This window comes from Genypterus blacodes, unplaced genomic scaffold (assembly GCF_046128005.1).
Source record: "Genypterus blacodes isolate CSIRO-AG114 ecotype Tasmania unplaced genomic scaffold, CSIRO-AGI_Gbla_v1 ptg000017l_1, whole genome shotgun sequence".
Lineage (NCBI taxonomy): Eukaryota > Metazoa > Chordata > Actinopteri > Ophidiiformes > Ophidiidae > Genypterus > Genypterus blacodes.
This window is the reverse complement of record NW_027466831.1, coordinates 3,597,501-3,612,906: the sequence shown is the minus strand read 5'-3', so window position 1 is coordinate 3,612,906 and position 15,406 is coordinate 3,597,501. Positions and strand designations below refer to the sequence as shown.

The 15,406-nt window shown below is 45.7% G+C and overlaps 1 protein-coding gene across 5 annotated transcripts in view; it reads right to left on the bottom strand.

Moving 5' to 3' along the window:
* Positions 1-15,406, bottom strand: part of tox2 (TOX high mobility group box family member 2) — a 90,523-nt gene that overhangs the window by 29,514 nt on the left and 45,603 nt on the right. For all 5 annotated transcript variants that reach the window (XM_076141145.1, XM_076141147.1, XM_076141146.1 and 2 more), the window contains exon 3: positions 9,014-9,073. In XM_076141145.1, coding sequence (XP_075997260.1) covers positions 9,014-9,073 — 60 coding nt within the window. The remainder of the gene's footprint in view (positions 1-9,013; positions 9,074-15,406) is intronic.

Below are 15,406 nucleotides of genomic sequence, written 5' to 3'. Positions count from 1 at the left end.
CAGGCTGTAAGTGTTACATTCCAACACACCTTTCATTTGAAAGAAACAGATGAATAGACAGTTGGTGAGGGACTAAGAGAGAAAATAACATTGATTGGAGAGCTTTCCAGCTTGTCTTTTATTTGGCACCGATTGCTCTCTCTCCCTCTGTACCGCTGCCTCAGTGTTCAAGGCCTTCTGGAGATGATATCGACTGCAGCTAATGGCTCATTATCTGTACATCTCCCTATTAGATTATTGTTAGGATGCCAGGTGAGATCTGGATTTAGGATGTAACCCAATTAATATTGAGATGTGCAATAATTCTGCAATGTTCTATTTTATTTCATGTTTCTTGTTAACTTTGAATGCCTTTTTTCGTATTTGTCAAAACGCTACATAATCTGGGAAATGCTTTTGTGTTTAAGTCACAATCGAATCAATTTACACTCCTTAACATTGTGACGAAGACACACAAGCAGAGACCCAATTGTGTGTGGGTATGTGTGTGTGTATGTGTGTGTGTGCGTGTGTAAATACAGTATATTCACTCATCCTGCTTGTGCGGCCTTTGGACACAGAGTTTGGAATCCTCCCAAGTCAGCGTTTGTTTCAGGGGAGAGGGGCGGGACAGACAGCTCGGCGAGAGACGATGACAGATCTGCCTCGCCGCTAATGTGCACTTATCTGCCTATTGGAGAGCTTTGTCACAGTGTGATTTATGCCCAAAATTCCCCCCCCCCCCCCTCCACACACACATACACCACCACTCCCATCACCTCCAACACACTCTCTCTCCAGTACCCTTTCCCCTGTTTCTAGCGTGCATCACCACCGTGCGCGCAGAGACGGCGTGCAGGCTGTTATCTCTCCTCTCCACGCACGCCGGGTTTTTGCAAAGAAAATGGCGGATTTATCTTTGGGGAGAATTTGAGCATCTATTTTTATTGACTCGCCATTCCTCTCCCAAAAGAAGATTACACTGACTGTACATTTATGAATGATTGTGATTACTACTTCAGTCTGCTTTAATGTTTACATCTGCAAAATGTACTTTAACATTTAAACAGCACAAAACTGCTACTTCTGTTTATTGGGCTGCTTGTTTATCAGCCTCCTCTCTCACCTCTCCCCCCCTCCTCCTCTTCCTCTCTCTCTTTCCTTTTCTTCTCCCTGAATTTCTCCCTTTATCTGTCCATCTCTTTCAGTCAACTCGAGCCTAATTAAAGCCATAGCTGTTCTTCTGCTACAATATCATGTCAGGGGTATCAATGCACCACAAAGCCTTCTCTTGCACGGCGAGGGGAGGGGGGACGGGGGGACGGGGGGGTCGGAAAGGGCCAAAGATCTTGTTACAGTCACGCTAAACTTCGCCGCTCCTCATCCTCCCTTGGCTTTACCAGCTCCAGCCTGCGCGAGGCCCTAAAGGTCCAGGTCGCCACTGTCCTAAGCGCTCTGCACCCAGAACCCTGAACCCTCCATTTCTCTGCTCTCGGCCAATCTCATTTCCTCTAAAACAGCCTGGCTGCATTATTTATCTGTCACCGTGTTGCTGTTTAAATCATGAAGGGGTGTGGGAGGGCAGCGAAGGTGGGGAATGTGAAAACCCATGTGTAGTCAGTGTCGGTCCGGTGAATGAATGGGGAGGAAAGGTGGGTGAAAGAGAGAGATTGGGAGGCAGGGAAAGGAAGCGGCACAGCTCTGAACCAAACACAGAAAGTCAAAGCTGCAAGGAAATAAAAATCCAGCCACTATCTCCAACATACTGGCTTCAGCTATATGGAAATGATGCTGGCGTAATGCTTTTTATTTATCATTATCGGAGGGGAAATGCGGGGAAGGCTGACGCGGAATGGAAAGAACCGATGAGGCAAACACCAACCGTCAAGGTCCAAAGACGCCGATGGCCCCGTTCACCTCAAAACACCGAGCTGATTACTAACTAACCTCCCATTGACAAAAAAAGCAACCTTTCTAATTGCATACATTTCTCTGTCTTCTTTCATGTTTCCTTCCGTCCTCTCCCTCATGTATCCTGTTCCCCCGCGGTTCGTCTCACTCGTCAGTCAAGGTCACGGGGTCATCCTCATCTGATCGCGTGTCAGACCGGATTAGAATCAGAGCTTTTGTGCCATGTCATATTTCATTATGTGTTTGACTCATCTCGCGGGTCAAGGGGTCAGCGTGATTTGATTGGATGACAGAAATGATATAATTTGTGTTTAACCCTAGGCTGTATGAGCTCTGAGTGGCGTACTAATGCATTTTGCAAAGATAGGGCAGGCCCTCTCCACAAGCGACTAATTTGAAGTGGCACACCGCAGAGATGAAGGAGAGCTGGAGCTATTGCACAACACGCTGAGGTTACATGGGAGGTTTATCAAATAATAAACACACACACACACACACACACACGCACACTCCTTATGTCTGTTTGTCTGCGTCTGTCTTTTTTGGTCTAGACATTAGCTGCATGCTGTGCCTCATGTTATTTGATTCATTTAGCCTCCGTGTAAATGTGTCCCCTTTTCTCTCTCGTTGTCTTTTGTCTCCCTTGATTTTGCGTCTTTTTCATCAACAAAAACCAGGCCCTCATAGCTGTAACACTCCACTTGAGCCCAAACATCATTTAAATATGACACAGATGACTTTATTTTTTTATATTTACATCAGATTAGCTTAAGTACAAACAAAGCGTTAGCAATGTGTGGTCTTATTCTGTTCAGTTGCGGAAAGACCCAGAGGAGTAGGAACCGGTGATATCTTTGCTCTATTATAATAAGTATGTATGTATGTTTTTCTTTCTTTCTTTCTTCCACTGTTGGTGTGTGATGTGTGTGGAAAAGAGTTCAGGACCCTTGCTGGAGTAATGATATGCAGATGCTGCGCAGTGTCAGTGAAAACTTGACCGTGATCTCCACTAATGCGGTCGGAAAACAAACCATGGGAGCACAAGATATCTCAGGTTTCCCAATAGTAAACCGGAGTGATTGTGATGCCGACGTTGATACCGCTGTGGGTGAGCGGGGGGAAGGGGCGTGTGTGTGTGAGTGTGTGTGAATGTGTGCGGAAGGAGTAGAAAATGGATGGGTGGCGGGGGAGGGGAAGAGATGAAACCAACATTTCAAATAAGCACCATAATCAAACTTATTGCCTGACAGAACGAATCTAGAATTACAATGTTACATTGGCACACATATTATTTCCAGAGTTCCCCTCTGTCTCCTCCTATACAGAGCGGCCATGTCTGGTGAAGAGAGAGGGGACGCTCTAACTTTGCTCATTGGCACACTACTGTCTGATCTGCGTGGATTAACAAGAGACACTGCTGTGGCTCAGTTCTGACCACACAGAGCCACAAAGAGACGAGACGAGACCACAAAACAGCCGTCAACTCATTTTTGTTTTATGACTTAAGTTGAGTTATCCACTTTGTATGCTCACTGTCAAACTCTTTATTGGCACATTGACAATGGTGCTACTGTGTCTGAATGACAAAACTAATTATTGTTATAAGAATAAGTAAATGTACAAAAAAAACACAGCACAATAAAGGGTTGGTGGATCTGTACTGAGTGACTCAAACAATGTTGGAAATAACAATGGAAGCGCTGATGGAGCAGTCATCCAAACAAACATGTATTATTCTGAGAATTGTTAGGATCCTGTCACCCACAAATAACTCTGCCTTGCACGAGGAGAACAGGGGGAAGCGTGTGTGTGTAGCTTGCACACTGGTCCATGTGTGTTTGAATACCTGTGCATCAGTTCTTATGTCTGTCTGACACATGTACATCTGCATGTACTCCTGCATTTCTACCTGAAGCGGCTCCGTCATGTGTCTGTGCACGTGTTGTTTTTTTGCCATCTACGACTTTTGTAGGCTTTCTGTCAGACTGCGTGGCCTCTGTGTGTGGTGTCAGTGTGTTCTTAAGTGTCTCCCTCCACCGCTTCCCAGTCAATGAGGCTGTGTATCGGAGGCTGGCACAGCTGGCGGCAGCAGGAGACTAACATCTGGTCCCTCGTGCTCTCGCTGCCATTGTTAATAAGGGGCTCCCGGGGAGTGGAGGGGACCGGAGCAGACAGCTCTCCAATGTCAATGAACCTCTGCATCTCTCACGAGAGCTCCGCACTACAACTACATGCACAACAGCGTCCACAAAGCGTCCTCTATTGTGGCACAATGACCGTGACGAGATGTCAGGGTGAAATCTCAACGAGACCTAAACGCCAGCGAGTACTTGTGATTTTTGTTTTGAGTCTGTAAATACCTGCTGGGTTCACATGTAGGGATTTTGTGCGATTGTCATTTTCTGGCTGTGATTGTGCGCCGCTCTCAATTTGCACTACCAGTTAACAGAGACAATATGTGTCATTCTGTTTGACACGGGCTTTGTCATCACTGTGGTTGTCAAAGCTGTGCACTGTTTGACCAAAAACAAGTCATTTCAACTTTCTCTAAGGAAAGGAAACAAATCAACAAGAATTGATTTTAGCTTTGAGCCTTTTCATACCTTGAAGAGACTGCGTCAATAATTAACTATGAAGAATGTTTGCTAATGATTCTTGGTTCAATGGAATTTTCCTCTCTAATAACTCTTTGTGACTTGCTAACATGAAGGGAAATTGGTTTAAGGGAAAAGCTAAATTAGTTTGTGAGAGACGGTTATATTCCGGCCAAACAACCTCGCCGATTTGTATTTTCATAAGATGACGGAGCAGGCGAGTTTAGTGCTCAGTCTCTCATCATTCAATCCAGCTGGGTGAAAGGCCTACACAAACACATTAAGGTTGCCATTAGTTTCAGCGGATCACCTGGGGCAACGGCGGGATGGACAGCTTGGCAAAGTGAGGGCCTTACACAAATAAACAGCTGTGCATTTATTTGTGGTGCCATGTCAGTTGAGTATTTCAAACAGAGGGCTTTTAAATTGGGCGAGAGAGGAGGTGGGGGGGGGTTCTCCAAATGACTGTAAAAAGGCCACCGAGGGAGAGAGAGAGTGAGAGAGAGAGCGAGAGAGAGAGAGAGAGAGAGAGAGCTTTCCATCTTTCTGCTGCCGCAACAAATATGCCTGCACATCTTTTTGCTTTGTCTCCACTCCCTGCTTCGTCAGCGAACGCTATAGAAATATTTTGGCAGGCTGCTCTGTTTTCATTTTCACAAAAGATGGAGTGAGAGAGGAGAGAGAGGGAAGGTGGGAGAGAGAGAGAGAGCGGGGAGGGGAGAGAGCAGAAGTGGGGGGAGGTAGGGTAAAGGTAAAGAGATGAGAGGGGGGTGGGATTTTAAGTTTGTATTCTTCCTTTTAGAAAAGGGAAGAGGACAGAGGGGGAGACAAAGAGGGATAAATGGTGGGATGAAAGGGGGAAGGGAAAAATAGGGATGAAGTCAACCAGAAGGGGGGAAATAAGGGGAACAGAGAGAGGTGAGTTAAGGAAGGAGAAGGGGGACGGAGGGGAGAGTGGAAGGGGGAGAATCGGTTTGGGGTGGAAGTATGGAGGAGGAGTTTTTCATCCTGCCACTCTGGTTCCTTGCTCCAATCTAAACAGCAGGAGGAAGCTGTAAATCAGACTAATGCAGCCGAGCAGTAATTCAGAGCAGCAGGGCCAGGGCGCGAGTGAGGGGGACCCAGAATGGCGGGAGTTTACAAAATGCCGACGTGAGGCTTTAATCAGCGCAACGAGCCGACGATACCGTCTCCCCCAATCAGCTCGCTTCCTGTCAGTCACACACGACTGAACCTGACCAATCAGGCTCGACCGGGGTCCCAGACGGGCCTGGCCGGGTTTTTGGGTCGCTGCCAAACAAGAGAATCACTCTTCCCAAATAGAAAGGTGGAATGGGCCTTTAATTCGGAGGGAAGAGGGACGAGGTGATAGATTTGTCAGAGGCGGAGCATAAAAGACGGCGGGATCGTGTCCGACAATGGCTCATCAGAAACATATGGAGGAAAGATGACCGACACGGGGAAGCTGCAGGGGGAGAATGAATCATCTTCTAATCAGACTGGAGAAGTTTAGTCGCTCATCCTGTGTGAGACGTCTTACAGCGGGCAATCAAACGTGAGAAATAAGGAATCATCACATCTGTTTGCAAGTGGAATTCACTTACATCACTAATTACAACAACAACAACATAAAACACATCTTTAATATGTCATCTCTTGTCCGTACATGTAAAAGAAACACACTTTTAAATCCTACACACTACCAGACGCAGCCTATCCATGCCCGCGCTCACTTACATGCGAATGAGGCGAGTGCATTAACTTAAAGGTTACCAGAAAATGCAAATGCCTTCCACTTCATCACGCCGCGTTCAAACAGACCCTTTCAACTCAGCGATCCATAATATTTTATCTTTGATACTCAGGAAATGGCCAGAGCTCGACGGCAGCGCCGAGTCGCACTCTGCTGCATGGTAGTGGTGACTGGCTAGGCTACACACACATACACACACTGTGCATGTTTAAACCACATGCAGCGCCTTGGCAGCAAAGACGCTACAGCGGCAGCCAATCAATAAAACCTTGTTACGCTAATTGCAAGATCATAATCTCCATTCCTACTTCTGCTGAATATCCAAACAGTCACTCCATTAGCCGAATTATTCCCCTGTGCAGTCCCCCCCCCCCCCCCCACACACACACACACCCCCTCCACCCCCGTCCATGCTAGTTCCCACTCATGTTCTTTTTTCTGTGACATATTTCTCTCAAACTGCAGTTCTGCTAAATGAATTCAGAAGTCAGGGAGAAAGACATCAAAGCAAAGCATTGTCAAGGTAAAGTGCTGATGAAGTGCACTGTTTCGTTTGCTTTGGTGCAAAGCTATGAGAAGGCGTTGCAGCGCATTATCTTTGATCACATCGCTCTGTACTGTTCTGTTTAGTGTTACACAAGATGTTCCACTTTGGTGAAGGTCTACCAAGAGAAAAAAAAAAGCCTCTCTGAGCAGGTGTTTCTTTTCTTCTCTTCTAGGGAGGCTGTAGAGATTGTACTTTAAGTCTTTTCTACCCCCTGAGGGTCGCATCCGTCTTCTCTCCAGGCACCTGAACAAGAATGTGTCATTGTTTGCTACTCCTACACTACAACGGTCAATGGCCACTGGGGCGCACAATGAGGTTGTTGATGCAAAGATCAGGGTCTGTGACCTTGTCATCTCATCACTAAACACTCTGTCACTCTACTGGGGTGGGGGTGGTAAAACGAGAGAGAGAGAGAGAGAGAGAGAGAGAGAGGGGGGGAGAGAGAGGGAGAGAGAGGCTAGAAGAAGCAGTGTAGAGCACCAATCAGGGTCAGACTACAATGCTCATGGGAACATCGATATGACAATGGAAATGACCTCGTTTCTGTGTGACTCACGCCGATACCGTACCCGTCTGAGCAACACGATATTTACTGTGGATATTTCACAGAATACCTGCACCAAAGTAGCCCAGGTACCGTATTAGCCACAGAAAGGAAACAGGGAGAAAAATCGAGCAACTGGACTGAAAGACAGCCAAATGCTGACATACACAGTTTAACACAATTTGGAAGTGGAACCGCTGACCCAAATACATTTAAATGCACTCAGGGCGAGAGAGGAAGAGAGAGATGGAGAGAGAATGAGAGAGACGGAGGAGGACAGGCAGACAGGCAGAGAGACAGACAGACAGACAGAGAGACAGAAAATAATAACAAGGCAGCATGCAGAGAGGAGTTGAGCTTTAGGCTGCATCATTTGTTGTAGTTAAAGCTGGAATATAACAAGAATAATATGGGTACATAGTGTATACAGGGTTTCTTGAAGAATACAATATATAGTGAAAAATAATCCCTGCAGCGATCACATTCCTCTGCAGCTTGTGTTTCTATCTTGCACTACATTCAGGCAAAACCATGTAAATAAAACTACACACACACACACACACACACACACACACACACACACACACACACACACACGCTGGTGCGGCAGTTTGGGATCATAGTTGGTGTAGTTTCGGAACTATGAACATTGTTGAATTCTTGCCATACGTACTGTATGTTGTGTTGTAGTTTGAGTGTGTGTGAGTGTGTGTGTGTGTGTGTGTGTGTGTGTGTGTTTGCGCTGCCCCTCAGGTCCTCCCTGATTCGAGCTGTCAGAGGGAAGGAGAGGCTGAACTTGGTGAAGCGGAGAATAGAGCAAGGCATATGTCAAATACGAGAGGATCTCCAGTAAACAAAGTATAACACGGGGCGAAGCAAAATTGTCTCTCAGAGTCCATCACGGTCTTCCTCGCTGTGTCTCTCGCTGTGTTTCTCTCTCTTCTCTCATCCTCACTTCTTTCTATGTTCTTTTCTGGGACTTTTGGAGCGACTGGCCTGCGCTTGTCCTTTTTTTCTGGATATTTTAATGAACCTCTTGAGACATATTGGTCCTTAGCTAAGATAGAATATGTATAAGTAATACAGAATGACTATAGCTGGGGGTGGGTTCTAATAATTGCAATTGGCAGGGACAAATTCCCTGTTCCACTGTGTCATATGGGCTTATTCCTAAACTCTACTAATCCCCCTGTCCAAACACAACCATATGGTCTCCCAGTTGTTCGCCACCAGCTGTGCCACAATGTATCTGGCCTGGTCCCCATGTACTGTAGACGAACATACGGTGATTTCCCTTCCATTTGAAGTTGATAAATCCCTTGCAACGAAGCCAAAATTGACTCGGCGAAACAGCGCTACCTTCTCTGCTTTCACCGAAGTGAAAATCGTCAGCATGCAGGATCGCTGAATTGTTGGAATGTATTGAATTTTTTATGATGTCAGAGACACGGCAAGACGGATTCTGTATGCAGTTTGCATGTTCTCCCTGAGATACAGTAGGTGCTCCAGTTTCTTTATAAATGCCAGAAACAAGCAGTAGACTGTGGATTTGTATTTATTTAAGAAAAGACCTGTACGTAATCATCTTAAAGTAAGCAGCTAATCACTGCTGATGCGGTTCGATGTCGCTCAATTCAGCAGCGAACGACTCTTTGTGTGGATGCAAAATGCAATTTCAGACTCACCTGGTTTGGGGGGAGGAACTCGTGGTTGTTTTCATTCATGTACATGTTGTCACCATCAAACTGCAGAGGAGAGAAAGAGAGAGAGAGAGAGAGAATGAGAGAACAGTGAGCGTGAGATTGACACATCACAGCAGACACAGAAAATAATCAGTCGGTCCCACAGCCCAGCCCAGTAGAGACACAGAAACAGTGTAACACAGCAGCCTAATGACTGCACGTCCTCGGCTTACAGACCCCGGTGCACTGGTGGATGTCAGTAATTATAGTTCATTAGAGACACATATAATTAAGCCCTGTCAAAGCTGCTGTAACTCACACTTCTCCTCTTGGTTTGCTTCAAGCCTGAGAAAGTGTCTCCTTCTGTGTGCGTGCGTGTAAATGTGTCCATACCTGACTGTGGCGTCTGTATGGGTGTCACCAGGCGACAAAGGCAAAGTCAAAACAGAGAGAGAGCACCAAACTAATGACCAGGTAGTGTGTCAAGCTCCTTTCTCCTCTGCATCTGCTTCAGCTTCCATCTCAGAACACCGAAGATGAAGCCTGGCTCTTTCAACCAAAAGCCCTCCAGCCATCGTCCACGCGCATTCGCCCGCAATTCCCAGTTCAACCCCTCGACCTCATGCCTGACCCTCGTTCATTCCTTCATCCAACACTTCAGTTTAATAACCCGATTAATAAACATGGCACCCCCTTTAGTTAGCATTTTCATTCCGTATCACCTGCCTTATCGTCTCACCCACTCTGCCCACCTGCCCCCAGCTAATAACGGAGACCACGCGGAGGCCAGGGAGCCGGTACAGCCTTTGGCACCGTCACACTCGGAGCCGCGCAGAAAAGAGGGTAGGACGAATCCTTTCATTCAAGCCAATCTGCGAGCTAAAAAGGGAAGGCTAGAGGTAAGGCGAGGGATCGAGGTTACGGGGAGAGCATGAGAAAAACGAGGGCGTACCCCTGAACTAATGGGGAAACAGCGAGAGAAAACCCTGTGTCTGTGGGTGGCACAGTGAGACAGACCAGCACGGAGTGAAAGAGAATGAGCAAGAGAGAGAGGGAGACAGAGAGAGAGAGAGAGCAGTAGCAGTGGCAATAGAGCCTGTGGTTGTTCTGGCAATGGCGTGATTAACACTGGGGTCACAGCCAGCGGCCACAGCTTGAAACACACAGGCATATGCAGACACACACACACATACGCACACAAACTCACACTAACACTCACACACACACTCCCTGAGGCCTTCCCTGACTCCCTGTCTGACACTATTTGGCATTGGCCATTTATAAGGAAACAAAACACACCTCCAGACAGCTCGTAGTGGCTGAGATGGATTACTGTTGCTACTGTAAGGTCCAGTAATGGGACGGATTTGTGCCTGTAGTGCTGATTTTAGGCGGGTAACTCTGCGTAGTTACTGAAAATGAGTCTCATGTATGTCATTGTTCACATAATTTCACTGTTTTTGAACATAGTAATATGTCACCGGTGCATTTCTGCCCCCTGTCTCGTTTGAAACGGAGCATACAGGTGATTCAGTTATTCAGTTTGAAATCTCAATTCCATCTCCACATCATCACTCACAGCCTCTGATGGAGCTGTTACTTCTCGCGCAGTGATTTCTGCCTGATGGCACTATTAGTTTGCAGGGGAGGGGGGGGGGGGGTGGGGAATCGGCGCATTCCACAATGAAAAGCAAATCATTTCCTTTATTGCTCCTGCAAAAAAATTATTTTACAAGCCGTCCTAATCACGTCGGGCTGGATGCTGTTGTGAAATGGGCTATGTTGGCTCCTGCACACCGCACTGCAGTAAGCAAAATGGAAAGCAGATAATTATTTGTGTTGAAGGCAAAGCGAAGTCTGTGGCCGTGCTTCTACCGTGAGCGCTTGTGTCACCAAGAGCAACGCTGCTAGAATAAAGAGCAATGTCTCAATTGTTTATATAATAAGGAAAATTTGCTCCAGCCTCTTTGCTGTTTAGCGACTGAACACGTACGCTAATTGAACATATCATGACACACAACAAAAAGAGCATGTGTGTGTGTGTGTACATCCATAAGCCTACTGGCCTGTGGTTTCCCTCACAAGGTGCCCATTTGAGTTTATGACTTGAATCTGTTTGTATGATTGTAAGAGCTTCTTTCCTAAATTTTTGCATTATTAACTATGAGTTAGCCAGGCAAATTGACTTATTCAGATTATAATCAATTAGGTAATGTAATTAAAGTTAGTGTACATACAATGTGGTGCACCATGCAGTATCCTTGACCATTCTAACAAAGGCCTACCTGCTCTACATGTGCTATCTTTAGCTGAACCTGACCTTTGACCTCTGTTCAAGATTCATTCTTCCGCGGTGCCTGCTCTGATGAAACCTTTTATACACACAGAAGACACAAGTTCTAAAATTTCCATCTCTAAAATGACAAATTTGCAGTAACCATAGTGTTTTGTTAGAAGAGTAGTGTTCATATCCGTACTTAACCAGACAAATAAACAAAGAATGCAATAACAATGAACTGAAAATAATGCGTGTCAGGTGGGGGCGGGTGCATGGAATAATCTTTGCCTTGTGTAATCTGAATCACATTATTTAAGTCACAATGTGCTCAGTGTTAACACAGAAGCTGATATATGAGAAAAGGAAGGTTTGTGAGGAAAGGGCGAGCTTGTCGTCTCTGCCTCTGTTTGCTTTTCTGAGGCTTTGAGGTCATTAATCATAGCGGTCAAATCTACAGCAAAACAATTGAGCAAAGGAAAACACAGACAGGGAGAAGGTAAAGCGAGGAGGGGGGGGGGTGAGGAAGGGAGAGAGAGAGAGAGAGCTAGTGAGAAAGGTGGAGAGAGCCAGAGAGAGAGACGGCATAGGGCCTGTGCAACTGACGCACTTGACACCAGGCCTCTGTTTGCATTGCAGAAATGCAAATACATGAAGGGGGGGCGGAGGAGATGGAAAGGAGAAAATAAAATGGGAACAATGCTATAAATAGCGTTATGCTTGTGTAAAGCCAAACCAACGCCAGTTAGCTGTAGGAAGTGCACCAAAGGCATCAAGGTTAGAGAACAACTTTTGACTGGTACACAGTGTATCAGAGCTCTGGCAGCCTTCAAACAGCAGCATCACAAAGCTGACAGCACTGCATATACTGTATATACCCGTCTATACATGTTAGAATAGCCTGCACCGCCTCCTCAAAGCAGCTCTTTGGCTATACAGTCAGACTGCAGCCGATAGTAAAGCATGTGTTGAAGCTGTGATGATAAACTGGAGAAAGTGGACAAAGCTTTAAATGACGGGGCAGAGGAGATATGGACGAAACCGGAGCGTCTACGAGAACAACTAAACAAAAAATGGTCTTCTTTCTACCATAATAAAGACAATAACGTCTTTTTGAGCTCCGATTATTTGTATCTTACCCTTTTATGGTGATCTGTGTCCGTTAAACTTCAATACTTCAGTCCTATTTTGCAGTATGTGGACTTTGGGGGGAATGAAACATCAATGTTTTGTTTACTGTCTCTTTTGTTTGTAATGCAGACGCTGTACGAGACTCTCCTACTAGACACTATACCGCACTATATAGGGGACATATGTGAGTCTTCATTAGGTGAGAATTTATATGTCAGGGAGGCTCCAGTGTGAAATTAGCATGTGACACTTGAAATGAAAATTAATTAATTCATTCACTCTTTCATTCATTCTACTATAATCCATTTCATCTTTTATTTTCCTCCCCATCTGCCTGCATGGACTTGATAACTAAACCAGATCAATTTGCTTGCGATTGTAAATTCATAATAAATTGCTGCTTTGCATTCTGCTCGTACTACACCACTTGTCACCTGAATTGATCTACGCGGGGGAGCTTTACTCACACGGCAGCTGCCTCCACTGTTCTTTACTGTATATATTGAATACCAAATCACACGAGCGGCAACCGCAGGCGGGATGTTTAGATGTAAAGAGAGATTCGGCGGGAGAGAGGAAGAGGAGGGAGGACTTAACCCTCCTCAGAGTCACTTTCATGGTTACGGCATGCGCCTCCCCAGTTCACCACCCCGGCGTAACTAATCGCATGTCACTCAATGTGCCGATGGAAAGAGGCAGCAGTCAAAATACCTGTGTCAGGACTGTGGTCATTAGAGCATTCACCGTCTCGCTGGCAGGCACACACACACATAAACACAAACACACATACACACATAACAGAGGCACAAAGAGTATGGGGGGATGGTGTACTGTAAAGCAGATATGGATTACCTTTGTGTGTTTGTTTCTTTGTAGTTGTTTCAGCTGCTGTGGTGTGTGTGTGTGTGTGTGTGTGTGCGCATGTGTGTATTTTACCTTTACATATGTGCATGTTTGTGTTTTGCATTCATACAGTATAAGCAACTGGGGCATATACTGTACGTCACACACTGTGTTCTTGGCATGGAGTTAATGATTGAAATGTGTGCACATCGTGTGCGTGCCTACGTGTTTGTGTAATGTACCCTGTCCAATAATACACACATTGATCCCAGTGAGATAAAGATAACAAAGTTAGACCTTCCATAATATTTATTTTCCCATGACAGACCTGCACAGCCACGCCCCGTCATATAACTCCATGCAGATGAAATATGGTCTTCATTACCTTTAAACCTCCACACACACAGCAACGAGTGGGGAGAGATTTCTACACTACCAGCGCAACTGCAGCAAAATGGAGAGGCAAAAGAGAGAGAGAGAGAGAGAGAGAGAGAGAGAGAGAGAGATAGACAGGAGATACACGAAGACAGACAGAAAAGGGCAGACAGCAGACAGAAAGACCAAATTGCATTGAAAAAAAAACATCGGCTCAATTTGTGTGAGATTGTAAGCTGCGAGCTGCGAGGAGAAATGAAATCAGGCGTTTAGCCGGGGACCATGTTAAACCTTGCAAGTGAACGACTCCCCAGAGAAGAGCGTTCCTCCTCTCGCTTATGATGGACTTAATTGCCTCGATCAGTGTTAAGATACAACATTCATCTCGGCTTTATTGCTCAGCTGTACAGTCTTGTCCATCACACTGAAGGGTTTCAAGAGCCCCCCCTTAAATGGCGCCTTGAAATAATGACACAGATTACAAAGCAACAAAAAGGGAAGGGGGAGGGGGGAAATTGGGGTTAAGGTATCATTTATATTTGGAAAATATGAGCGTTTTAAAAGGAGCCGTGGTATGCGAGCGAGCCGGCAAGGCAGAATGGTTTTGATGGTATGCTGGGTGGATTACTCTGCGCTTTCTGGGTCTTTCAAAATGCATGGTTCGTCGGGCTAAAGGCACACGCCCACACACACACAGACACACAGACACACAGACACACACACACACACACACACACACACACACACACACACACACACACACACACACACACGCACACGCACAGTCTCCCCCACCTCTGACCCCATAGCTCTGGGTAGGTGTAGGGTTTCAGATGGCTACACAATCGTACCATTGTGCTCCTGTTAACACAATGAAAACAAAGCTAACACATCACTGACATTCAACTCCCCCCACTGCCTAACCTTGACTTCCAATGTGCCCAGGTGGAACACAGAAATGCATAATCCAGGGCTAAAACCAACACATATGTGGAAAAACATCACCATATTTTTTTTTTATGTAGCAGGAATTTGGACTCCATAGTTAAGGATATCAGACATGCAGTCATACTTGTGGAGGCCAGACATGCACTTGTCATGTGGATGTAGTTCTGATCTCTTAATGCGGACTCTCTGTTAAGATTCCCAACACACACGGCCTTGAAAACCATGGCTGTGTTCCATTAAATCTATTAAATCCAAACGCATTATATCATAGAGCCAATCACACAATAGAAGCCTTTCAAGGGAAGTCCCCAAGGAAGTCAACAAAGGGCCCTCTCATTCTGGGGCCAGTCATGTAATTCAGAAATAGCCAAACACTATTTTGTGTGCGGATCTTCTTCGACAGAGCTGCAAGAGCAATTTCCTAACGTCAGAAATGAGGTATGGGAGCAGAGAAAGAGAGCAGCTAGATACCTGAAATAGTGAAATAGTGGAAATGAAACAGCGCAGGCAGGCAATTTAAGACCTAATTGTAGAAAACAAATGCACTTATTTGTCTACTTAGACCAGATTTCGTAAAATCCTGCTCACCACTGCCCCCATTATGTTGCCAAGTGACATCCGCATTGCACAGAAGATTGCACTTCATCATCTAACACACTGAAGGGCTTGGGGCTATTTTTACATACTGTTCGCTCTCATGACAATTGCATTCATGACCACCCCCCCATTCAAATCACAGCCACAGATTCAAGAGGTTATGTGTTCACCCACTTCGCTTGGTCTGTGTGTTTGTTCATGTTGTTTGTTTGTAGTGGGATTACTTA